At 42.2% G+C, this 25,682-nt stretch overlaps 1 protein-coding gene across 10 annotated transcripts in view; it reads right to left on the bottom strand.

Moving 5' to 3' along the window:
• Positions 1–25,682, bottom strand: part of LOC134345188 (transcription factor Dp-2-like) — a 273,052-nt gene that overhangs the window by 149,061 nt on the left and 98,309 nt on the right. Inside the window, exon 2 of one of the 10 annotated variants that reach the window (XM_063045435.1) lies at positions 6,771–6,835. The exons of 7 other annotated variants lie outside the window; for them this stretch is intronic. Coding sequence is in view for 2 of the 3 variants with exons in the window: in XM_063045430.1 (XP_062901500.1) it covers positions 8,298–8,361 (64 nt within the window). In the remaining variant the exon portion in view is untranslated. Of the gene's footprint in view, positions 1–6,770; positions 6,836–8,297; positions 8,408–25,682 lie in introns of those variants that run through there. 2 more of the 10 variants (XM_063045430.1, XM_063045432.1) reach the window with 2 other exon arrangements.

Here is a 25,682-nt window from a genome sequence, read left to right as displayed (position 1 = left end):
ATAAAATTTTTTAATTTATTAAAAGAATTCTAATACGCAGAAAACTGATAGATGAAATGTTTTCCATCAAGGCCTACTTCTTCAAGCTAATAATGATCCCAATGAAACAAACAGCTGCTGGACTTCAATAGTACAAAGTCCTCAAAATCAAGTGACCATGAGCAACGCACATAAAATACTGGAGGAACTCAGCAAGTCAGGCAGCAGCATCGGTGGAGGGGGATAAACAGTCAGTGTTTCAGAGCAAGACTCAAAGTACATTCATTATCAAAGTATAGGTGCAGTACACAACCACTCCTACAGACAGCCACGAAACAAAGAAACACCATGGAAACCATTCAAAGAAAACACCAAACAACAGGCCGCAAGAAAAAAAGAACAAATCAAGCAAATGGCAAAAAAATTAGCAAAACAAAACACAGAACATAAACCATCAAACCACAGAGTCCTTGAAACAGTCTGGGAATGTTTAGTTTAGTTCAGTTCAATGTTTCTTCGATTGCAGGCTGCGGAGCCAGTCTGTCCCAATCAAAATAGCAATTAAAAACGGGAACAACCAGAAACGTATGCAACATGACTCTTCGTCCGTACTGGAAAGGAAGGGGGTAGAAGCCAAAATAATGAGTAAGGACGGAGGAGGGGGTAGATTTCATCAGAGTAACGGTTGCTCGTGCCATCAGGTTGCTCCCCCAACCTGAGCTTTGCCCCATCACGGCAGGAGAGCAGGCCATTCACAGACATGTCAGAGTGGGAATGTGAAGTCAAACTGAAGTGGATAGCCATAGGGAGATCCTGCCTATTGCGGCAGACAAAGGAAAGATGCTTGACAAAGCAATCCCCCAATCTACATCGGGTTTCAACGATGTAGAGAGCACCACACCCAGAACCATAGATACGTTAGATCAGTGGTCCCCAACCTCCGGGCCACGGACCGATAAATTGCCGCGAAGAATGCAGGGGTGCCGACATCTAGGTGTCGGGCAGCACCTAATTAGCTAGCTTGCTTATTTCGACGTTTTTCTTAAAGATGTGCTGGGTGCGTTCCAACTACCGCTACACCACTGCATTCTTCGTGGCAATGTATCGGTCCACGGCCCGGAGGTTGGGGACCAATGCACTAGATAACCCTGACAGAGTCACAGGTGAAGTGTCACCTCCTGTGGAAGGACCGTTTGGGGCCCTGAATGGTGGTAGGGGCAGGTGTAGCACTTGTCACACTAGCAAGAGTGAGTCCCAGGAGGGAAATCAGTGGAGAGGGTCAAGTGGACAAGGGAGTCACATGGAGACTAGTCACTATGGAAAGCAGGGGGCTGAGGAGCTGGGAATGATGTGCTTAGTGGTAAAATCCCAAAGGAGATGGCAGAAGTTAGGGAGAGTGATGAAATGGATACAGAGGCTCGTGGATGGTAGGCAAAGACAAGGGAAACACTATCCCTGTTATGACAGCAGGACGATGGGGTGAGGGCAGGTGCGTGGGAAATAGGAGTTGCAGATAGGGGCAGCATTGATGACAGGGAAAAGGAAACCCTGTTCTTTGAAAAAAAAACAGGACATCTCAGATGTTCTTGAATGGAGGGCTTCATTCTGAGAAAAGAGGTGGCAGAGACAGAGGAACAGAGACAAGGGAACAACATTTTTACAAGCGATACGGTGGGAAATAGTATAGACTGTGGGAGTCAGTGGATTTGTCAAAAGACGTCGGTCTCCAGAAATGGCGACAGTGAGATCGAGAAAAGGGAGAAAGGTTTCATAGATGAACTAAGTAAATTTGAGAACTGGGTGGAACTTGGAGACACAGTTGATGAAGCTGACAATCTCAGCATTGGTGCAAGAAGCAGCACGAAGACAGTCAATTACAATACAATATAGTTGAGTAAAAGCTGGGAAATGTTACCAATGTAGGCTTGGAACATGAACCGTTCCACATAGCTGGCAAAAAGGCAGACATACCTGGGGCCAATGCTGGTGCCCAAAGCATAATTTCACAATTCTTTACTTCAAGAACGTTTCAAGTGTGTTTGATGGCTCTGGGTCTGTATTCACTAAAATTCAGGAGGAGGACTGACCTAAATGAAACCCATCAAATGCTGAAGGGCCTTGATAGAGTGGATGTGGAGAGGACATTCCTATGGTGGGAGAGTCTATGGCCAGAGGACACAACCTCAGAATAGAGGGGCATCCTTTTAGAACAGAGATAAGGAGAAATTTCTTTAGCCATAGAGTGGTGAATCTGTCAATTCTTTGCCACAGGCAGCTGTGGAGGCCAAGTCTTTATGTATATTTAAGGCTGAGGTTGGAAGATTCGTTATTGGTCAGGGCATGAAGGTTTTGCGGGGGGGGGGTGGGGGGAGGGAGGCAGGAGATTGTGGCTGAGAGGAAAATTGGATCAGCCATGATGAACTGGCAGAGCAAACTCAATGGGCCAAATGGCCTAATTCTGCCCCTATATCTTATGGTCTTATATTCAACAATGCCTTTCAGATCAGAAACTGTAACACATCAGACATAAAAATGAAAGGACATGGAGCCAAAGAGCTAAGTTATTTTGTTCTGTATCAGAAAACTGGTCTTAAATCCAAAAATGTTTACTGGAGAGAAGAACAAAAGTGGTGTAGTTGAAATATTGGATTATGACATGGGAGCAACAGAATCGACAATAGAAGGCTTGGCTACTGTAGGTCATGAATACATGTCATAAAAACCGTTTAAAGTGCTCCCTGCTCCACCTGGTTAGGCAGCATCTATGAAGGGGAACAAACAGGCAATGTTTCGAGCCAATGCCCATTATCAAGAGTTCCGATGAAGGGTCTAGGCCCAAAACATCACCTGTTTATTCCTCTTCATAGATACTGCCTAAACTGCTGAGCTAATTTAATTCAAAGTTCGAAGTAAAATTATTACCAAAGCACATCTATGTCACCATATACAAGAATTATTTAGATACACAGTGTTGTAGAGGCCCTTCAGCCCAGCAAGCCGCGTTGCCCTGCAACCCACCTCTATAACCCCAGCCTATATATAACCATCTAACAACTACAGTACAGAAACAGGCCATCTCGGCCTTTCTAGTCCGTGCCAAACTCCTACTCTCACCTAGTCCCACCGACCTGCATTTAGTCCATAACCCTCCATTCCCTTCCTGTCCATATATCTACCCAATTTAACTTTAAACGACAACATCGAACCTGCCTCAACCACTTCTGCTGGAAGCTCGTTCCACACAGGTACCACTCTGAGTAAAGAAGTTCCCCCTCATGTTACCTCTCAACTTTTGCCCTTTAACTCTCAACTCATGTCCTCTTGTTTGAATCTCCCCCACTCTCAACGGAAAAAGCCTATCCACGTCAACTCTATCAATCCCCCTCATAATTTTAAACACCTCTATCAAGTCCCCTCTCGACCTTCTACGCTCCAAAGAATAAAGACCTAACTTGTTCAACCTTTCTTTGTAACTTAGGAGATGAAACCCAGGCAACATTTTAGTAAACCTCCTCTGTACTCTCTCAATTTTATTGACATCTTTCCTATAATTCGGTGACCAGAACTGTACACAATACTCCAAATTTGCCCTTACCAATGCCTTATACAATTTCAACATTACATCCCAACTCCTATACTCAATGCTCTGATTAATAAAGGCCAGCATACCAAAAGCTTCTTCACCACCCTATCCACATGAGATTCCACCTTCAGGGAACTATGCACCATTATTCCTAGATCCCTCTGTTCTACAGCATTCTTCAATGCCCTAACATTTACCATGTATGTCCTATTTTGATTAGTCCTACCAAAATGTAGCAGCACACATTTTTCAGCATTAAACTCCAGCTACCACCCTTCAGCCCACTCTTCTAACTGGCCTGAATCTCTCTGCAAGCTTTGAAAACCTACTTCATTATCCACAACGCCACCTATCTTAGTATCATCTGCATACTTACTAATCCAATTTACCACCCCATCATCCAGACCATTAATATATATGACAAACAACATTGGACCCAGTACAGATCCCTGAGGCACACCGCTACACACTGTCCTTCAATCTGACATACAGTTATCCACCACTATCTGGCATCTCCCATCTAGCCACTGCTGAATCCATTTTACTACTTCGATATTAATGCCTAATGATTGAACCTTCCTAACTAACCTTCCGTGTGGAACCTTGTCAAAGGCCTTACTGAAGTCCATATAGACAACATCCACCGCTTTACCCTTGTCAACTTTCCTAGTAACCTCATCAAAAAATTCAATAAGATTTGTCAAACATGACCTTCCACGCACAAATCCATGTTGACTGTTCCTAATCAGACCCTGTCTATCCAGATAATTATCTATACCATCTCTAAGAATACTTTCCATCAATTTACCCACCACTGACGTCAAACTCACAGGCCAATAATTGCTAGGTTTACTCTTAGAACCCTTTTTAAACAATGGAACGACATGAGCAATACGCCAATCCTCCGGCACCATCCCCGTTTCTAATGACATTTGAAATATTTCTGTCATAGCCCCTGCTATTTCCACACTAACTTCCCTCAAGGTCCTAGGGAATATCTTGTCCGGACCCGAAGACTTATCCACTTTTATATTCCTTAAAAGTGCCAGTACTTCCTCTTCTTTAATCGTCATACTTTCCATAACTACCCTTCTCCCTTCCTTTACCTTACACAATTCAATATCCTTCTCCTTAGTGAATACCAAAGAAAAGAAATTGTTCAAAATCTCCCCCCATCTCTTTTGGCTCCGCACATAGCCGTCCACTCTGATTCTCTAAGGGACCAATTTTATCCCTCACTATCCTTTTGCTATTTATATAACTGTAGAAACCCTTTGGATTTATTTTCACCTTACTTGCTAAAGCTGCCTCGTATCTTCTTTTAGCTTTTCTAATTTCTTTCTTAAGATTCTTTTTACATTCTTTATATTCCTCGAGCACCTCATTAACTCCAAGCTGCCTATATTTATTGTAAATCCCTCTCTTTTTCCGAACCAAGTTTCCTATATTCCTTGAAAACCATGGCTCTCTCAAACTTTTAACCTTTCCTTTCAACCTAACAGGAACATAAAGATCCTGTACCCTCAAAATTTCACCTTTAAATGACCTTCATTTCTCTATTACATCCTTCCCATAAAACAAATTGTCCCAATCCACTCCTTCTAAATCCCTTTGCATCTCCTCAAAGTTAGCCTTTCTCCAATCAAAAATCTCAACCTTGGGTCCAGTCCTATCCTTATTCATAATTACATTGAAACTAATGGTATTGTGATCACTGGACCCGGAAGTGCTCCCCAACACATACCTCCGTCACCTGACCTATCTCATTCCCTAACAGGAGATCCAACACTGTCCCTTCTCTAGTTGGTACCTCTATGTATTGCTACAAAAAACTATCTTGCACACATTTGACAAACTCCAAACCATCCAGGCCTTTCACAGAATGGGCTTCCCAGTCTATGTGTGGAAAATTAAAATCTCCCACAATCACAACCTTGTGCTTACTACAAATATCTGCTATCTCCTTACAAATTTGCTTCTCCAGTTCTCGGTCCCCATTAGGTGGTCTATAAGACACCCCTATAAGTGTCACTACACCTTTCCCATTCCTCAATTCCACCCAAATAGCCTCCCTTGTCAAGTCCACTAATCTATCCTGCCAGAGGACCGCTGTTATATTTTCTCTGACAAGCAATGCAACACCTCCCCCTCTTGCCCCTCCTATTCTATCACACCTGAAGCAACAAAATTCTGGAATATTTAGTTGCCAATCACACCCTTCCTGCAACCACGTTTCACTAATAGCTACAACATCATATTTCCAGGTATCAATCCATGCTCTAAGCTCATCCACTTTTCTTACAATGCTCCTAGCATTAAAATAGATGCATTTAAGAAACTCTTCACCTCTTACTCTCTTTTTATCCTTAATGGAGCAAACAACTTTGTTATCTTTTTCTTCCTTGTCCCCTACATCTTTGGTCTGAGCGCTCCTGATCTCTGTCCCCTGCCTATCCTCCCTCACACACTGTCTACTAGCTTTCTCTATTTGTGAACTAACCTCCTCTCTAACCCCAGCCTAGTCACAGGACAATTTGCAATGGCTAATTAATCGACTAACTGGTATGACTTTGGACTGCGGAAGGAAACTGGAGCACCCGGAAGAAAGACACGCGGTCTCGGGGAGAATGTACAAGCTCCGAGCTCTGACGCCCCGAGCTGTAATAACGTCACGCTAATTGCTACGCTACCTTGGAGCCCTTCCTCCAGCATTTTGTATGTGTTCGCCTAGATTTCCAGCGTCTGCAGAATATCTTGTGTTTATGACCCTGCTCTACCTAATATCCACAATTCCTAAAAATTATGTTTCTTATCTGGAGTTAATCCGTGGTAGACGTTGATCTAACTGAACTCTGCTTTGCTGAAGATACTTCAGTGAGAATGTTGGACACTTGAACAGGAACTACAAGGCTATTTTCAAATCAAAGAGGAAGATCACAGTATAAACTTCTGGTGTTTTGTGGACTGGTTGCCACTGAGAAGTTTCCGAATCAGTGCTGAGATTACTTTTTGTTCCATTCACAACATAAATTATATTTTTTGACTAATGGATCTTGGTATATTTTTGGACTAATAGATCTTACTTGCCGAATGACCCCCCCAAGTTACACAAAAGTACATGAACAACATCTTCAAACATTACTATGGTCAATATTTGTGATCACTCTACTGTGTCCTTATTCATAAACTGTGGTTGTTATTTCTGCACCTTAATTTTTAAATACTCCCTTCTCTTCACAGACGTCAGTTCAAGTTGTGTTGTATCAGAGTATTCTGCTGTGGAAACACAAGATATTTGATGAGGTTCACAATGTCCAGCAGAGGTCACTGTAGAGCAGGCAGAAGGAAGGCCAATGCCTGATTTTTGTCTTTATGAGGTTGGCAAGGGGACACAACAGATTTCAGGCAAACTATGCTTCTAATGAAACAACTCGAAATAGTACATTAGTAACTAAATCAAAATAAAATATACAAAACTGCAAATCTTTAACTTCTTCTTACAAATTAAGCTATATCACAGTGTTAGAATGTCATTTAAACCAAGGGTAACAATGCTCTAATTCACTGAATTCCCAGGTCTACCATTTTCCCCCTATATTTTGTTTCTGTTTGAGGTAATGTCCCACAAGAACAGAGATTTTGGTGAGCTAGTCTCCAGCCAGACACAATCAGCACTGACATGAACCTGTTCCAGGGCTGCAAACAAGAAAAAAATTCAAAGATTATAAAGAAGTTAGTGGGAGAAGGTGGGGGAATGACAGAAAGGTGAGGTGGAAGAATTCTCATAAGAAGATTGTGTTTGCAAATTATTTAATCAGTTTAAAGGCAATTTAAACAATACAATGAATCGGCATAAATTATGCATGAATATCCAATACTGGTAGTAACGTCTTCTGTGGCTGCATTAAATGTTCATACACAGACAGTGCCAAGCATAGCAATGGCAAAGTTGAATGCTTGCTCCAATGATCTAACTATAGCTGCGATATTGATAAAATTGATCACAGATTTACTCAGTGCGAAATGTCATGGGGGGGGGGAAAGAGGAAAAGAAGGAACCAATAAATATTTTATTTGCTGAAATGAAGGCCAAAAAGGCTGATAGCAAATGGGACCTCACACGCTGGCACAGTCTGATAATAAACCATAAAGCAAAGGAATGCAGCAGCCTCCCTGGAACAAACAATGGCTTGACTTCATTAGAATACAGCTGACCACCAACAATCATTCCAGTGCAAGAGTCTCGATGTTAAAAAAAAATTACAGGGACAATGCATTCTACCATTTTAAGAGTATATAATAGTTTTTCTGTAATGGCTATCTGATCTATTGAAACAGAAACTTACAGTATTTATGTACTTTACTCTTATGCACCTTTGTTACCAACACCAGTATCATGCCACACACACACACGTGCTTTCAAAATCAATTAAAATCAACATTTGCTTAAGTGCAGGGACAGAAAAATCATTTGGAAGGCAGAAAGGTATCCTGTTCAGCTGATGAAAATAATCGCCACATTTAATTCTCTTTTTTTGCAGACCAGCCTTTAACTTTGCCCCTCCCCCTCTCCACACTATCTACTTGCTTCACTGAAACTTCCTTTATGCTTTGCCACTGGGACAATACGCTATTTTCGACTCCGGGATCGCCAAGTATAACAAAACAAAGGAGATGCAGAGACTACATGAAGAAGGCTGCCGTAATTGTAGATTACAGAAGGTCTCTCTTTTACCTGTTCCCAGAAAGCATGCTCTCACTGCAGTACCAACAGAAACCTCCACAGTCTTTGTTAACATTCAATGGAAACTTGAGCCTGTACCAGACTCTTACAATCAACCTCAGGCGGCCCAATCGCACGGCCTAAAACACTTCCTCCGCATCAGCGAGCGTGATCAAAATTAGAGCAGTATTTCAAAATCCTGTGGGCTGTCTGCATCTTCGGTAAGGGCAACAGTTAAAGGAGAAAAATAGGAAGGGACGCATCTGTGATTCTTGCATCAACTACTCAAGTCTGTCTAGTACATAGGATTCTGAACCGTAAAGAACAACTCTATATTTGTGTTTAAGCTGCAAACAGGTAACTAGGCTTACATTCATAACTTTTTTTTAAAAAAGACCTTTTAGGAAGTCAACATTTCACTATTGGTAAAATGAAATGTCATAAAAATCTGTTATTTTTATATGTTATAAAAGCTACTTTTTCATTAAAAAATAAGAATTCTAGGTAATTTTTGAAACTGGTATTGTAACAACTTTATCAAAACAGTATTACTGTTGCAGAAAGCCTGAGAGCAAACCCAATATATAAAAAAGAAAACTTTTTATATCAGTTCATTAAAAAATTATATATTATATATTGTATAAACAGACACAAAAATATTATACAATGGAAGTAAGTGTTCAATATAAGTATTAAATTTAAGGAAGGATACAACTGTTGTGAAATACCAGAGATTAAAGGTACAGGACTGACAAAGACTGTTGTTTAACCTCTCACCTTAGCAGCAGCACACAATTAGAAAATGCAAAATGCCTCAACTAACTAAATATCTAAGCAACACACACAAAACTCAGCCCACCACTCAGCATCTATGGAAAAGAGTACGGTTGACATTTCGGGCCAAAGTCCTCCAGCAGGACTATGGGAGAATCAGGCAACATACATCAAAGTTGCTGGTGAACGCAGCAGGCCAAGCAGCATCTATAGGAAGAGCTGCAGTCGACGTTTCAAGCCGAGACCCTTCGTCAGGACTAACTGAAGGAAGAGTGAGTAAGGGATTTGAAAGTTGGAGGGGGAGGGGGAGATCCAAAATGATAGGAGAAGACAGGAGGGGGAGGGATAGAGCTGAGAGCTGGACAGGTGATAGGCAAAAGGGGATACGAGAGAATCAGGCAGCAGGTTCTCATTTCAAATGAATTACTGTAGCCACAATTAAAACAAAAAAGACTTGCCTCTCAATCATCAAGATAAGAATCCGGATATAAACTGGGAGAAATGCTCTGCAAAGCCAAAGAATACATATAGCTCTCACACGTCTTCCATAATATCGCAAAGTGCTTCACAGAAAGAGACAATTGTGGTGAGTTGCCATTGTGATGTACGACAAAATACAGCCAATTTAGGTTAGAGCAAGATTCAGCTTAACCAGCTTTGTGACATAGAATGAAGTATAAAGAGAGCTTCAAGTTCCTAGGAGAGTTACTAGCCTCTCCTCAAAATTCAAAGTACATTTATTTTCTGTGTACATATATGTCACCGTATACAACCCTGAGATTCATTTTCTTGTGGGCATACACATGAAATCCAAGAAACACATTAGAATCAACGAACAACGGCACCCAACAGGACGGACAACCAACGTACAAGAGACAACAAAACTGTGCAAGTACAACAGAGTGAAAAAAATATAATAAGAACAAAATAAATAAGCAATAAATATCGAGAGCATGAGATGAAGTGTCCTTAAAAATGAGTCCACAGGTTGTGGGAACATTTCCGTGATGGGGAGAGTGAAGTTATCCCCTTTGGTTGAGGGCAGGGGTAATAACTGTTCCTGAACCTGGTGGTGTGGGTCCTGAGGCTCCACTACGTTATCTACGATTTCCCGTACAAGGGCACTGGGTTTCCATACCAAGCCGTAGTGCAACCGGTGAATATACTCTCCACTGCCCACCTACAGAAGTTTGTCAAAGCTTTAGATGTCATGCCGAATTTTCACAAACTTCTAAAAAGCAGAGTCACTGCCGTGCTTTCTTTGTAATTGCACTTACATGCTGGTCCCAGGACAGGTTCTCTGTTAACAGCAAGGAATTTAAAGTTACTGACCCTCTGCATCTCTGATCCCCCAATGAGGACCGGCTTATGGACTTCTGGCTCCCTCTTCCTGAAGTCAATAATCATCTCCTTGGTCTCGCTGACACTGAGTGAGAGGTTATTGTTGTGGCACCACTCAGCCAGATTTCTTGGTCCAATCATGTCGATGAACTAAGAAAGTTCAGCAGTACCTCTACTTGCTCGTAAGGGCAAAAAAAGTTGGCTTTGACCCTCAACAATTGTTTACGATGCACATAGAAAGCATCCTGTCCGGATACAGCATGGTTTGGTATGGCAGCTGCTCTGTCCCTGACCATGAGAAATTGCAAAATGTTGGGGGACAGCTCAGCACATCACAGAAACCAGACTCCTCTCCACAGAGTCTTGCTGCCTTGGTAAAGGAGCCAACATATTCAAACACCATCCCTATCCATGTCATTCTTTCTTCTCCCTGCTCCCATTGGACAGGAGAAACAAAAGCCAGGAAGAATGCCCAACCAGATTCAAGGACAGTTTCTACACTGCTGTTATAAAACTATAGAACAATCCCCTACATCAATAAAATGGAGTCTAGACCTCATTCTATATTGTTACATCCTTACACATTATTGTCTACCTGCACTGGACGTTCTCTAAAATTATTACACTTTATTCCATGGAAACAATAACTACCTCAATACACTGTATGGGTGGCGGGGTGGAGATACATCTCTCCCAAAGGAGGGGTAAGGTGCTCCTTCCCTCCATTAGCCTGCAGGTCTACCTTGGGCAAGGGGTAGCACTATTGATTCCATCCCTATCCCTGGAAACTTGCTGAAACTGAGTTGGAGTTTTGGTTATTTTACTTCTCACGGAGCTGAGCTTTGACCTCATCTCCTTTGCTATTCTCACCTTAATCTATACATGCAATATCACCCAACTGGCCTTTTTTCACCTCAGGTGCTGTTTAAACCCTTGACGTACTTTGGTTACCTCTGTGTTCCATACACAGTAAATTTAGCTGAGCTCCCTCACTCCACTTAAAGTTGAGGCTACCCGTAATTCTATGCAAATACCTAACACAAATCCCATTTACCTTTCACTGTCTGCAAGTTAAGGAAAATTCAGTTTTAATACTGTCTTATTGTTCCATCTTCTCAAGTCTTGTGACTCGATTTCTACCATGCAAGATAACTTTGCTTCCCCAATTCTGGTCCCTTAAAAATGGATCTAGTGCTTTCCCAGCGTGTCTGACGAATGAACTTTTCTTGGGCTTTCAGCCAGGTACAGGTATTGATTTTAACCGACGTTTCGATGACAAACTCAGCCATCTTCATCAGGGATGATGCTAACAAAGATGAAGGTCTCACTCTAAGTAACACCGATTGTAAACAAGATGGGACAGCGGAAGCCTGATTGGATAAGGACTAACCAATCAGGAGGGATGGATGGAGATCTGGGGTATAGATACCGCTGAACTAGATGTGCCTAGGCATCAACCCAGATGAAGATGACGGAGTTTGTCATTGAAACATCGGTTAAAATCAATACCTGTACCCGGCTGAAAGCCCGAGAAGAGTTTATTCGTCTGGCCCCTTACACTTGAATTGAATTGACTTTATTACTTACATCCTTCAAATACATGAGGAGTAAAAATCTTTACGTTACTTCTCTCTTCAAATGTGCAATGTATAATTATAGTAATTTATAATAAATATTATGTACAACAGGAGAGTCAATATAACCTAGAAATACAGTGGATTCAGCATGAATTAAGCAGTCTGATGGCCTGGTGGAAGAAGCTGTCCCGGAGCCTGTTGGTCCTGGCTTTTATGCTGCGGTACTGTTTCCTGGATGGTAGCAGCTGGAACAGTTTGTGGTTGGGGTGACTCGGGTCCCCAATAATCCTTCAGGCCCTTATTACACACTGTATTTGTAAATGTCCTGAACAGTGGGAAGTTCACATCTACAGATGTGCTGGGCTGTCCACACCACTCTCTGCAGAGTCCTGTGATTGAGAGAAGTACAGTTCCCACACCAGGTAATGACACAGCCAGTCAAGATGCTCTGAGTCATGCCCCCATAGAAAGTTCTTAGGATCTGGGGGGTCATACCAAATTTCTTCAACCATCTGAGGTGAAAAAGGCGCTGTTGTACCTTTTTCACCACATAGCCGGTATGTACAGACTACGTGAGATCCTTGATGATGTTTATGCCAAGGAATTCAAAGCTGTTCACCCTCTCAACCCCAGATCTATTGATGTCTATAGGGGTTAGCCCGTCTCCATTCCTCCTGTAGTCCACAACCAACTCCTTTGTTTTTGCGACGTTGAGGGAGAGGTTGTTTTCTTCCATTGGTGGCTCTTACATTCCAAAGCTCCCTGCTTCTCTCTTCTTTAACAACAAATAGAACCCAGTATTTTGTGCAAACCTTTGAGGAAGATGTCCAAACAACACACACACACAAAGTGCTACAGGAACTCAGCGGGCCAGGCAGCATCTATGGGAAAGAGCATCGTCGAAGTTTCAGGCCAAGACCCTTCATCAGGACCGGGGAACATTTTGTGGTGTGGTATCATTTTGCAGAGCTTTGTAATGCAGCTTGCAATGTTCACACGTGGTAAAAGTAGAGATACACATCACATAAGCAGGTCCTACAGCACAACTCCTCCATGTCAACCAGGTTGCCAAGTTTAATAAATGAAAAATTTGCTATCGTTGTTGAGTACAAATGCATTAACCCATACTGTCCATCTACCTCAGTATCCAGACAAGCCAACAGTTCCGTGAACCTTAACTTTAGCAAACATCCCTCGAGGAGGTCATTATGTCAGCCCATATCAATAATGTCACATCAAGGACAGGGTTATGTTTGAATGAGTTGAAGTGCTCTTTTTAGTGGGCATCAATGCTTTCTACCCTTGGTAAGATCACTGTCCCATCTGGCTTCTTCATTAGATGTCAGCTCTATGGTGGCTAAGGAACACGTGCCTCTTACCTTCTGTCTCAGTTAGTGGACCATCCTTCAGCTCAAGTACAGTATCTGCTGCTCATCTTCCTATAGAAACATTTCTTTTCCCCTTGATGCATAATGGGACTTTCATTTCAGGAACGCCTTGCTTCCAAGAAGCTTTCTGTTGTAATGGAACTAATAGGAAAGTCCATCACCTCCAGTCCAGAGCCGTGGTTGTTCCAACCTCTGTAATCAAGCTCCAAAGCACAGATGATGCTTTTGTTTGGTTGAAATTGGTTCATTGTTGTCACATGTACGAAGATAGAGTGAAAAGCTGTTTTTTTGAGGCATGCTCCTGAGCCTGATGGTAAATGCTTTTAGGGTTTGGTATCTTCTATAAGTAAAGCTAATCTTTCTAATCTTTCTGCCCAGTGGAAGAGTGGAGAAGAGGGAATATCCAGGGTAGATAGAGTCTTTGATTATGATGGTTGTTTTACTGAGGCAGCCTGAAGTACAGACATAGAACAGTACAGCACAGGACAAGCCATCTTCATCTCAATGCCAATTTCTACTAAATGTCTTCTTCCAGTATTATAATTATAGATAAAGTACAGTGCAGGTGGACAAATAAAGTATAAGGACCATGACAAAGTAGACAAACTGTCTTCAGTTTTAGAACTCTAAATTATCATCAGCCAATGACAGAGTCACAGAAACAGGCCCTTTGACCAATGTTGACCTTTTATCCATCTTCACTAATCCCATCTGCCTACATTACATCCATACTTTCTATGCCTTGACTACTTAAGTACCTGTCTAAATGTTAATTAAACATAGTGATTACATTATATTCCACCACCTCCTCTGGTAGCGAGTTCCAGGTATCAACCACCCTGTGTACAAAAACCTTTCCCCTCAAATCCCCTTTAAAGGCCCTTCCTCTCGCTTTACACCCTCTTTTTTAAAACCTTACACCCACTGTTCCCTTGAAGATGTGCAGCCACGCAGTAACCGAAATGCTCCCACGCACATACCAGTTGTTCCCGCACAGCTGGAATTGGACGCAGCTACAAAAAGTTTACGAAACGCGAAAGATTTTCTTTGTTGTACTAGATTTCATTATACCCTTCAATTAATAAATAAAAGCAAAAGTTTGTGATACGTATTTCAATTTTCATTCCAAGTACTCATAGTATGAATATCACAAAAAAAAATATTTAAAGTGTCACACAGTTTTTAGGCCATGTAAAAATTTCCCACTCAGAGCAATGGTTGGTCTGCACTGCTGTAAAATAACTTAGAGGGAATGTTGCATAGGCTGACCATGGGTAAAAGATTTTGAATATCTACCCTAACTCAGGACTGTGATGATAAAATGAACTTTTGAATTCTTTACCTAGTGGGCTACAGAAGATCAGTCACTGGGTATATTTGGATGTAATAGAGTTTGGGATATTAATGAATCAAGGGATATCAAGTTGATGAAGGAAAGAGGCAATTTCCTGCCAGAGGGTCTCAGCCCGAAACGTCAACTATACTCTTTTCCATAGTCTCTGCTTGGCCTGCTGAGTTCCTCCAGCATTTTGGTCTGTTGCCAATATAAAGATCAGCTATGATATTAATGAAAGGCAGAATCGAGACAAGAAGTCCAACAGTCTATTCCTCTTTCTATTTCTTATATTCATACCGTGACATTGATAAATTGTCCGCTCTCTAAAACCCTAATTTTTACGATAAATGTCAAACAATTTCCAAAATATGAACTTATAAATATTGACAGATAAAACTAAAAATAAATAATAAATGCTAAGTTATGAATAATGCTGGAGTTCCACAATGATTCTCCAATACCTTGCCCAAGAGTCACTCTTTTAATGAAATAGTCGATATTGAGAGTTTGCAGATATTTAATGCAAACAGGAGACAAAAGAGAGTGCAGATGCTGGAAATCTGAAGCAACACACAAGTGAGCTGGAGGAACACAGTGGGCCAGTCAACATCTATGGAAGGAAATGAACAGTCAACATTTCAGGTTGAGATCCTTTTACGTCGAATTGAAAGATGGGAGATAACCAGTGTAAAAAGGCGGGGAAAAGCTGTGGGGCAAGAGCTGGCAGATGATAGGTGGATTTGGGTGAAGGAGGTGATTGGCAGATGAGAGGGTAGGGGGTGGGAATGAGATTAGAGAGCTGGGAGGTGATTGGTTGAAGTGACAAAGGGCTGAAGAAGATGGAATATGAGAGGAGAGAACAGTGGAACATGTAATCAAGGGGAACCAGAAAGAGGAATGTGTTGGTGTTGGGAGAGGGTGGCGGAGGGAAAAGAAATGGGGTGTTGGGGCCTGGTGAGATAAAGAAAATTAAGGGTAAGACATCAACTTAGTTTTGTTGATACTAATCTTCTCCAAACATTCGGATTGTGTACTCACACCAATCCAGATCATCCGTACCAAATCAAAAGTTATACTGAGGTACTAAAAATATTCAGGTAAATGAGTTTTTCAGGCTACCTGTTCCAAAGGGAAAATTCTCTTGATAAACTCTTTAAAAATCTCTGCAATTTTATGTTTCTCTGTTAATTGAGCGCATCTATATGAAACACTCTTGCAGGAAAGCAGCATCTATCATCAGGGACTCATGCCACCCAGGACATGAACTCTTGTCACTGCTGGCACCAGACAGAAGGTACAAGAGCCTCAGGACTCTCACCAGGATCAGTTACTACCCCTCAACTATTAGGCTGTTGGACCAGAGGGGATAACTTCACTCAACTTCACTTACCCCAGCATTGAAATGTTCACACAATCTATGTAGTCATTTTCAAGGCCTCGTCATCTCATTTTCTTGATATTAATTGCTTATTTATTTATTATTATTGTTTCTTCTTTTGAATTTGCAGTTTGTTGCCTTCTTCATTCTGGTTGTATGCCTTGGCTGGGTGGCCTTTCAATGATTCCTTACAAACACTATTCTATAGATTTCTTAATAATGCCCACAAGAAAATGAACCTTAGGGTTGTATATGGTGACATACATACTTTGACAATAAAATTTACTTTGATCTTCACGATCTAACAAATGCTTTAACCAGGAATCTTGCTGAATCCAGGGCAGCGATGCTGTGGAAGTCCCACGCATGGCTCTTGCTGATGTATTCTGCAGGTATTCTGCAACTCAGGTAATGAGTGTCCATTACCTGGGGTTAAGAATTGGAACATTTACACTAGATAACAAAGAGGCCACAATTACTGTATCTCTTGCAATGATGTTTTTTATTGAGTGTTTATGTGTAAACAAAAAGAGAGCAAATCTTTCCTACTCTCTGCAGTTGAAAGCAGATCATAACCTGCTGCTTCTTCTCTCCAAGTCAGGTATACCAAAACTCACACTACATGCTTTCAGTTCAGCTCTCATTTTAATTGGCACCCACAGCAAAGCAGCTGTGCAGGTTAACTCTGTGGTTAAGAAGGCGTACGGTGTATTGGCCTTTATCAATCCTGGAATTGAATTTAGGAGCTGAGAGGTAATGTTACAGCTATATAGGACCCTGGTCAGACCACACTTGGGGTACTGTGCTCAGTTCTGGTCGGCTCACTACAGGAAGGACGTGGAAGCCACAGGAAGGGTGCAGAGAAGATTTACAAGGATGTTGCCTGGATTGGGAAGCATGCCTTATAAGACTAGGTTGAGTGAACTCGGCCTTTTCTCTTTGGAGCGACGGAGGATGAGAGGTGACCTGATAGAGGTGTACAAGTTGATGAGAGGCATTGATGGTGTGGATAGTCAGAGGCTTTTTCCCAGGGCTGAAATGGTTTCCACAAGAGGACACAGGTTTAAGGTGTTGGGGAGTAGGTACAGAGGAGATGTCAGGGGTGAGTTTTTTTACGCAGAGAGTGGTGAGTACGTGGAATGGGCTGCCGACAACGATGGTGGAGGCTGATACGATAAGGTCTTTTAAGAGACTTTTAGATAGGTACATGCAGCTTAGTAAAATAGAGGGCTATAGGTAAGCCTAGTAATACAAACCATGGCCCACAACTGTGGGCCAAAGGGCTTATATTGTGCTGCAGGTTTTCTATGTTTCTATACTTTACATTCATTTGCCCTGTATTGCAATTTACATTCAGGAAGGTCACAAGATAAGTTAGCAATGGAAGCCTTTTGAATGACTAAAGACAGATTAATTCTGAGGAAGTTAAAGCAGAAGGAGAGAAAAAATGTAGCGAGGTCACTGAATTCAATGTTCTCAATTAAACTGAAAAGGTGGGTGAAGCAAATGAGTCAATGGGGTAGAGACAATGGCTCAGTCAATAGGATTAGAAGGTACATTTCAACATATTTTATATACTGAATGCATTTTCAAAATTTGTTTCAAAAGTTGCAACTTTTAGTTATCAGTACGCTGAAGTTTTTCAGATGCGTGCTTTAAAACATCAGATCAAGAAATCCCTTTCCTGACCGACACTTTCTTCATATATTCTCCCTTAATAATTGGGAATTTCAACAGGAAGCAAAAGCACCATCTGTGAGCAAGAGTGAAACAAACGACGTTAAACCCACGAGCTGAGCAAGGGGCATGAAGAGTTGGCATCAGATGATATGCTGGGCCATTCAAAAGGGAACAGTAATCAGAGAAGGTGTCAATTGTCTCCTTGGTTAGAGCTGTTTAAATACCATGGTGGGGAAAAGCATGCTTAGAAACCCATGGAAAATGAGAGAAGAGCAACGTACAGTGAATAACACACAAAAGGTGAGATATAATGCACAAGTTCTTGAGTAGACACTACACCATGAGACATACCACCAAAGAATTAAGAAAGGTGGCAACTGATAAATCAAATGTCCATTCTAAGCAATTAGAAACCATAGAAACTGCAGCACAGAAACAGGCCGTTTGGCCCTTCTTGGCTGTGCGGAACCATTTTCTGCCTAGTCCCACCGACCTGCACACGGACCATATCCCCCCATACACCTCCCATCCATGTACCTGTCCAATTTATTCTTAAATGTTAAAAAAGAACCCACATTTATCACCTCGTCTGGCAGCTCATTCCATACTCCCACCACTCTCTGTGTGAAGAAGCCCCCCCCACAATGCTCCCTTTAAACTTTTCCCCCCTCACCCTTAACCCATGTCCTCTGGTTTTTTTCTCCCCTTGCCTCAGTGGAAAAAGCCTGCTTGCATTCACTCTATCTATACCCATCATAATTTTATATACCTCTATCAAATCTCCCCTCATTCTTCTACGCTCCAGGGAATTAAGTCCTAACCTATTCAACCTTTCTCTGTAACTCAGTTTCTCAAGTCCCGGCAACATCCTTGTAAACCTTCTCTGCACTCTTTCAACCTTATTTATGTCCTTCCTGTAATTTGATGACCAAAACTGAACACAGTACTCCAGATTCGGCCTCACCAATCCCTTATACAACCACATCATAACATTCCAGCTCTTATACTCAATACTTAGATTAATAAAGGCCAATGTACCAAAAGCTCTCTTTACCACCCTATCCACCTGTGATGCTACTTTTAGGGAATTTTGTATCTGTATTCCCAGATCCCTCTGTTCCACTGCACTCCTCGTTGCCTTACCATTAACCCTGTATGTTCTACCTTGGTTTGTCCTTCCAACGTGCAATACCTCACACTTGTCTGTATTAAACTCCATCTGCCATTTTTCAGCCCATTTTTCCAGTTGGTCCAAGTCCCTCTGCAGACTCTGAAAACCTTCCTCACTGTCTACTACACCTCCAATCTTTGTATCATCAGCAAATTTGCTGATCCAATTTACCACATTATCATCCAGATCATTGATATAGATGACAAATAACAATGGACCCAGCACTGATCCCTGTGGCACACCACTAATCACAGACCTCCACTCGGAGAAGCAATTCTCTGCTACCACTCTTTGACTTCTTCCATTGAGCCAATGTCTAATCCAATTAACCACCTCTCCATGTATACCTAGCGACTGAATTTTCCTAACTAACCTCCCATGCGGGACCTTGTCAAAGGCCTTACTGAAGTCCATGTAGACAATATCCACTGCCTTCCCTTCATCCACTTTCCTGGTAACCTCCTCAAAAAACTCCAATAGATTGGTCAAACATGACCTACCACGCACAAAGCCATGTTGACTCTCCCTAATAAGTCCCTGTCTATCCAAATGCTTGTAGATTCTGTCTCTTAGTACTCCCTCCAATAACTTACCTACTACTGATGTTAAACTCACCGGCCTATAATTTCCCAGATTACTTTTTGATCCTTTTTTAAACAACAGAACAACATGAGCCACTCTCCAATCCTCTGGCACCTCACCTGTAGACAGCGACATTTTAAATATTTCTGCCAGGGCCCCTGCAATTTCAACACTAGTCTCCTTCAAGGTCTGAGGGAACACCCTGTCAGGTCCTGGGGATTTATCCACTTTAATTTCCCTCAAGACAGCAAGGACCTCCTCCTTTTCGATCTGTACAGTTTCCATGATCTCACTACTTGTTTCCCTTAATTCCATAGACTTCATGCCAGTTTCCTTAGTAAATACAGACGCAAAAAACCTATTTAAGATCTTCCCCATTTCCTTTGGTTCCGCACATAGCCAATCACTCTGATCTTCAAGAGGACCAATTTTATCCCTTACAATCCTTTTGCTCTTAATATACCTGTAAAAGCTCTTTGGATTATCCTTCACTTTGACTGTCATGTCTTCTTTTAGCCCTCCTGATTTCTTTCTTAAGTATTTTCTTGCACTTCTTATACTCCTCAAGCACCTTATTTACTCCCTGCTTCCTATACATGTCATACAACTCCCTCTTCTTCTTTATCAGAGTTGCAATATCCCTTGAGAACCAAGGTTCCTTATTCCTATTCACTTTGCCTTTAATCCTGACGGGAACATACAAATTCTGCACTCCCAAAATTTCTCCTTTGAAGGCTTCCCACCTACCAATCACATCCTTGCCAGAGAACAACCTGTCCCAATCCACACTTTTTAGATCCTTTCTCATTTCTTCAAATGTGGCCTTCTTCCAGTTAAGAACCTCAACTCTAGGACCAGATCTATCCTTGTCCATAATCAAGTTGAAACTAATGGTGTTATGATCATTGGAACCAAAGTGCTCCCCTACACAGACTTCCGTCACTTGTCCTAACTGGTTTCCTAACAGGAGATCCAATATTGCATCCCCTCTAGTTGGTACCTCTATATATTGATTTAGAAAACTTTCCTGAACACATTTTACAAACTCTAAACCATCTAGACCCCTAACAGTATGGGAGTCCCAATCAATATATGGAAAATTAAAATCCCCTACCACCACAACTTTATGTTTCGTGCAGTTGCCTGCTATCTCTCTGCAGATTTGCTCTTCCAATTCTCATTGACTATTGGGTGGTCTGTAATACAATCCCACTAATGTGGCCATACCTTTCCTGTTTCTCAGCTCCACCCATAAGGACTCAGTAGACAAGCCCTCTAATCTGTCCTGCCTGAGCACTGCTGTAATATTTTCCCTAACAAGCAATGCTACTCCCCCACCTTTCATTCCTCTGCCTCGATCACATCTGAAACATCGGAACCCCGGAATATTAAGCTGCCAGTCCTGCCCCTCCTGTAGCCAAGTTTCACTAATTGCTATAAGGTCATAATTCCACGTGTCAATCCACGCCCTCAACTCATCCGCCTTCCCCGCAATACTCCTAGCATTGAATTGTTATAGACCTTCTCCATCTTAATTTATTGCACATTTTTGTCAGCCAATATAGCAACAGTGAGCCTGGGTATCGGTCCCACAATCAGGAAAACATGGCAAAACACGTTTGCTGATTAACTGACACAGAATGACAGCAATAATTATAACAAAAGACTGCACGGGTTAGGTCTGTTGTCTTTGGAAGAAAGGAGAGATTTTACCCAGGTATTGTATATACATTTCAAAGAGGTGAAGCTAGATGAACAGGAAGGACTTGCTTTCCTCAGCAGCCTGTCAATAAATACTCCTCCCCTCAGCAAAAAAAGACACAACGTCAGTGAATTAAGTTGCATATTTCGTCTGCTGTCTTGAACAGACATAACTCCAAGTTTGAGCACATTTTGCCTTGTACTCATCACCCCACTCCCTTTGTGGTCCTTCAGACACCATTAATTTTAGTATATCTGTGTTCGTTCATTATGTGTCACGTCGTTTGATGTGGGCATTTATAGTTTTATCTATGACCATCATTGTTCTTGGCAAATTTTTCTACACAAGTGGTTTGCCATTTCCTTCTTCTGGGAGTATCGTTACAACACGGGTGACCTCAGCCATTATTGATACTCTTTAGAGATTGTCTGCCCGCATAACCAGGACCTGTGATATACGACCATCCACCACTTGCTCCCTTGGCTTCACGTGACCCTGATCGGGGGGGGCTAAGCAGGTGCTACACCTTGCCCAAGGGTGACCTGCAGGCTAGAGGAGGGAAGGTGCACTCTACACCTTCTTTGGTTGAAACGTATCTCCATCCTGCCACCCTAAGTAGGCCTTAGTCATTAAAATTATTATTTAATAATTTTTAACTTTTCTGTGAGGTGTGTTGCATCTTCTCCATCTCCTCATCAAAAGAACAATCTATATAAGGTCACACACGCAAAATGCTGGAGAAACTCAGCAGGCCAGGCCAGGCCAGGATGCTGAGGATGTTCTACGAGTCTGTGGTGGCCAGTGCTATCATGTTTGCTGTTGTGTGCTGGGGCAGCAGGCTGAGGGTAGCAGACACCAACAGAATCAACAAACTCATTCGTAAGGCCAGTGATGTTGTGGGGATGGAAGTGGACTCTCTCACGGTGATGTCTGAAAAGAGGATGCTGTCCAAGTTGCATGCCATCTTGGACAATGTCTCCCATCCACTACAAAATGTACTGGTTGGGCACAGGAGTACATTCAGCCGGAGACTCATTCCACCGAGATGCAACACTGAGCGTCATAGGAAGTCATTCCTGCCTGTGGCCATCAAACTTTACAACTCCTCCCTTGGAGGGTCAGACACCCTGAGCCAATAGGCTGGTCCTGGACTTATTTCCTGGCATAATTTACATATTACTATTTAATTATTTATGGTGAAACTGTAACAAAAACCAATTTCCCCCGGGATCAATAAAGTATGACTATCTACCTATCTCTATCTATCTATGGAAAAGAGTAAACAGTTGATGTTTCAGGACAAGATCCTTCATCGGGATTTGAAAGTCTTGGCCCGAAACGCCAACCGTTTACTCTTTTCCACAGATGCTGCCTGGTCTGCTGAGTTCCTCCAGCATTGTGGTGGTTTGGATTTCCAACATCTGGAGATTTTCTCATGTTTGGTTTACATGGTCACACCCTCCATTAATGTTTGCAACCCGTTTTTGCATCAGCCTGGTCAAGGACAGGGTCAGAGCTGAGTCAACAGAGATGGCAACTATTTCAGTGGATATACGACCATAAAGATGTAGGAGCAGATTCAGGCCATTCAGCCCATCAAGTCTGTTCCCGATATCTGCCCATGTGCAGCTCCCACAGGTCAATGAACAACAGCTGGGATATGAACACACATGTACGAAAGGCTGGAGGAACTCAGTAGGCCAGGCAGCATATATGGAGAGGTACGAAGAGCCAACATTTTGGGCCAAGGCACTTCATCGGGTTAGGATATAAAACTTTTTTGGAATGAGGGAACCTGCAAGAATTGTACCACGACCCTCACCAAGAGAATGCTGACGATGCAAGTGAATGATTAACCCTTCTTTATTAAAAAGGCAAGTCACCACAAAGACCAGAAAACATTAATCTTAACAGTAATACTACAGTTCAATTTCAGATGCAGCTCATCTCTTGAAGAAAAAAAATGGAGTCTCAGCCTATCAAGTTTAAGTCAGTGTTTTGCTCCACATGTAACCAAATTCTGAGAATTCAGATGCTTGACGTGGACCTGGTGAACGAAAAGACCTTTTCCTATGCTTTGTGACTATAGCAGTTGAAATTAAACCTTTACAGTCTTCTTTTAGGAACGACGGTAAAATCTTGTTCAAAGAGGTAGGATTTTATGAATCTTCCTGAAGCAAGGAAGTAGCTGACATGTTTAGGAAAGAAAGTTCAAATTTCCAGAGTGGCCAATGATTAAAGTGGGTGCGTATCAGATATGAAAAGGAAGCGCACCGTCAAACTGTGCTCCTTGAGGTAGAGCTGGAAGAGATTACAGAGATCAGCAGTCTATGGAAATATTTGAAATCAAAGACGCTTAACACTTTAAATTACTGATAATGCATAAGTGTAAGTCAAATGTAACTTACCAAATATTAGGCTTATAGATGAAACAGACATGGGACTAGTTGGGAAGGAGAATATTGTCATAGCTCAGGTTATGATAGAAAACTGGCTTGAGAACCACCAGAATTGTCACCTCCAGATTAACAATGTCATGGTGAGGATTTCAGTAATGGATTCGTTTAGGCTATGGTAAGTCAATAGACAATAGGTGCAGGAGTAGGCCATTCGGCCCTTCGAGCCAGCACCACCATTCACTGTGATCATGGCTGATCATCCACAATCAGTATCCAGTTCCTGCCTTATCCCCATAACCTTTGATTCCGTATCTTTAAGAACTCTATCCATCTCTCTCTTGAAAACATCCAGAGACTTGGCACCACTGCCTTCTGGGGCAGAGCATTCTACATATCCACCACTCTCTAGGTGAAAAAGTTTTTCCTCAACTCTGTTCTAAATGGCATACCCCTTATTCTTAAACTGTGGCCTCTGGTTCTGGACTCACCTATCAGCGGGAACATGCTTCCTGCCTCCAGCGTGTCCAATCCCTTAATAATCTTAAATGTTTCAATCAGATCCCCTCTCATCCTTCTAAATTCCAGTGTATACAAGCCCAGCCGCTCCAATCTTTCAACATATGACAGTCCCGCCATCCCAGGAATTAACCTTATGAACCTACACTGCACTCCCTCAATAGCAAGAATGTCCTTCCTCAAATTTGGAGACCAAAACTGCACACAGTACTCCAGGTGTGGTCTCACCAGGGCTCTGTACAGCTGCAGAAGGACCTCTTTGCTCCGATACTCAATTCCCCTTGTTATGAAGGCCAGCATGCCATTAGCTTTCTTCACTGCCTGCTGTACCTGCATGCTTGCTTTCAGTGACTGATGTACAAGAACACCTAGATCTCGTTGTACTTCCCCTTTTCCTAACTTGACTCCATTTAGATAATAATCTGCCTTCTTGTTCTTACCACCAAAGTGGATAACCTCACATTTATCCACATTAAACTGCCTCTGCCATGCATCTGCCCACTCACCCAGCCTGTCCAAGTCACCTTGCATTCTCATAACATCCTCCTCACACTTCACACTGCCACCCAGCTTTGTGTCATCTGCAAATTTGCTAATCTTACTTTTAATCCCTTCATCTAATCATTAATATATATTGTAAACAGCTGTGGTCCCAGCACTGAACCCTGCGGTACCCCACTGGTCACCGCCTGCCATTCCGAAAGGGACCCGTTAATCGCTACTCTTTGTTTCCTGTCAGCCAGCCAATTTTCAATCCATGTCAGTACTCTGCCCCCAATACCACATGCCCTAATTTTGCCCACTAATCTCCTGTGTGGGACTTTATCAAAGGCTTTCTGAAAGTCCAGGTACACTACATCCACTGGCTCTCCCTTGTCCATTTTCATAGTTACATCCTCAAAAAGTGATGAAGTGGGCGTAGAAATGTGCAATCTCAGTGATGGCAAGGGTTTGTCATTGCTGGGTTAATATGATCGTCAGATAGTTGCAAGCTGACCTAACTTAGGAAAAAGGGCTTGTGAGACAGTGAACTTAATGGCTTCAGTCTTCTCAGTAATTTGCTGGGTGGAGGAAATTAAATGCAGCGTCAGATGTCGGACAAATAAACTAGGAATTGGCGCACAACAAGGAAGGAGATCAAAAACAGACATGCTAGATAAAGCTCGGTGCACTTGTGAACTTGAACTTAAATACTGGTGTTTCTTTTTGCATATAGAGACAGAGCTGAGCCAGGGACAGATCTCAGGGACACACCAAAGATAAAAAGCATTTGAGAGGAAAGAGCATTTGCAGAGGGGGCTGCAATTCACTAGAAGAAAAACACATGTACAAGCAGATTTAAAGAACGAAGGTGAGGTGTATAATTAACAGTATGTGTTCATCCATCGTCAACGTCAATGAGGACCTCGACACCATTTGATGCTGTCGAGACTAGCACGTGATTTGGATTTAAGTGAGGAAGAGTTGCGCAGCGTCAGCCTCACTCTCTCTTCCCAATTCCCATCTGGATCCAGTGGCAAGACAGAGTCGAGATGGCTGGAGATGGGACTAGG

This window comes from Mobula hypostoma, chromosome 4 (genome assembly GCF_963921235.1).
Source record: "Mobula hypostoma chromosome 4, sMobHyp1.1, whole genome shotgun sequence".
NCBI lineage: Eukaryota > Metazoa > Chordata > Chondrichthyes > Myliobatiformes > Myliobatidae > Mobula > Mobula hypostoma.
This window is presented reverse-complemented; position numbering and strand designations above follow the sequence as displayed.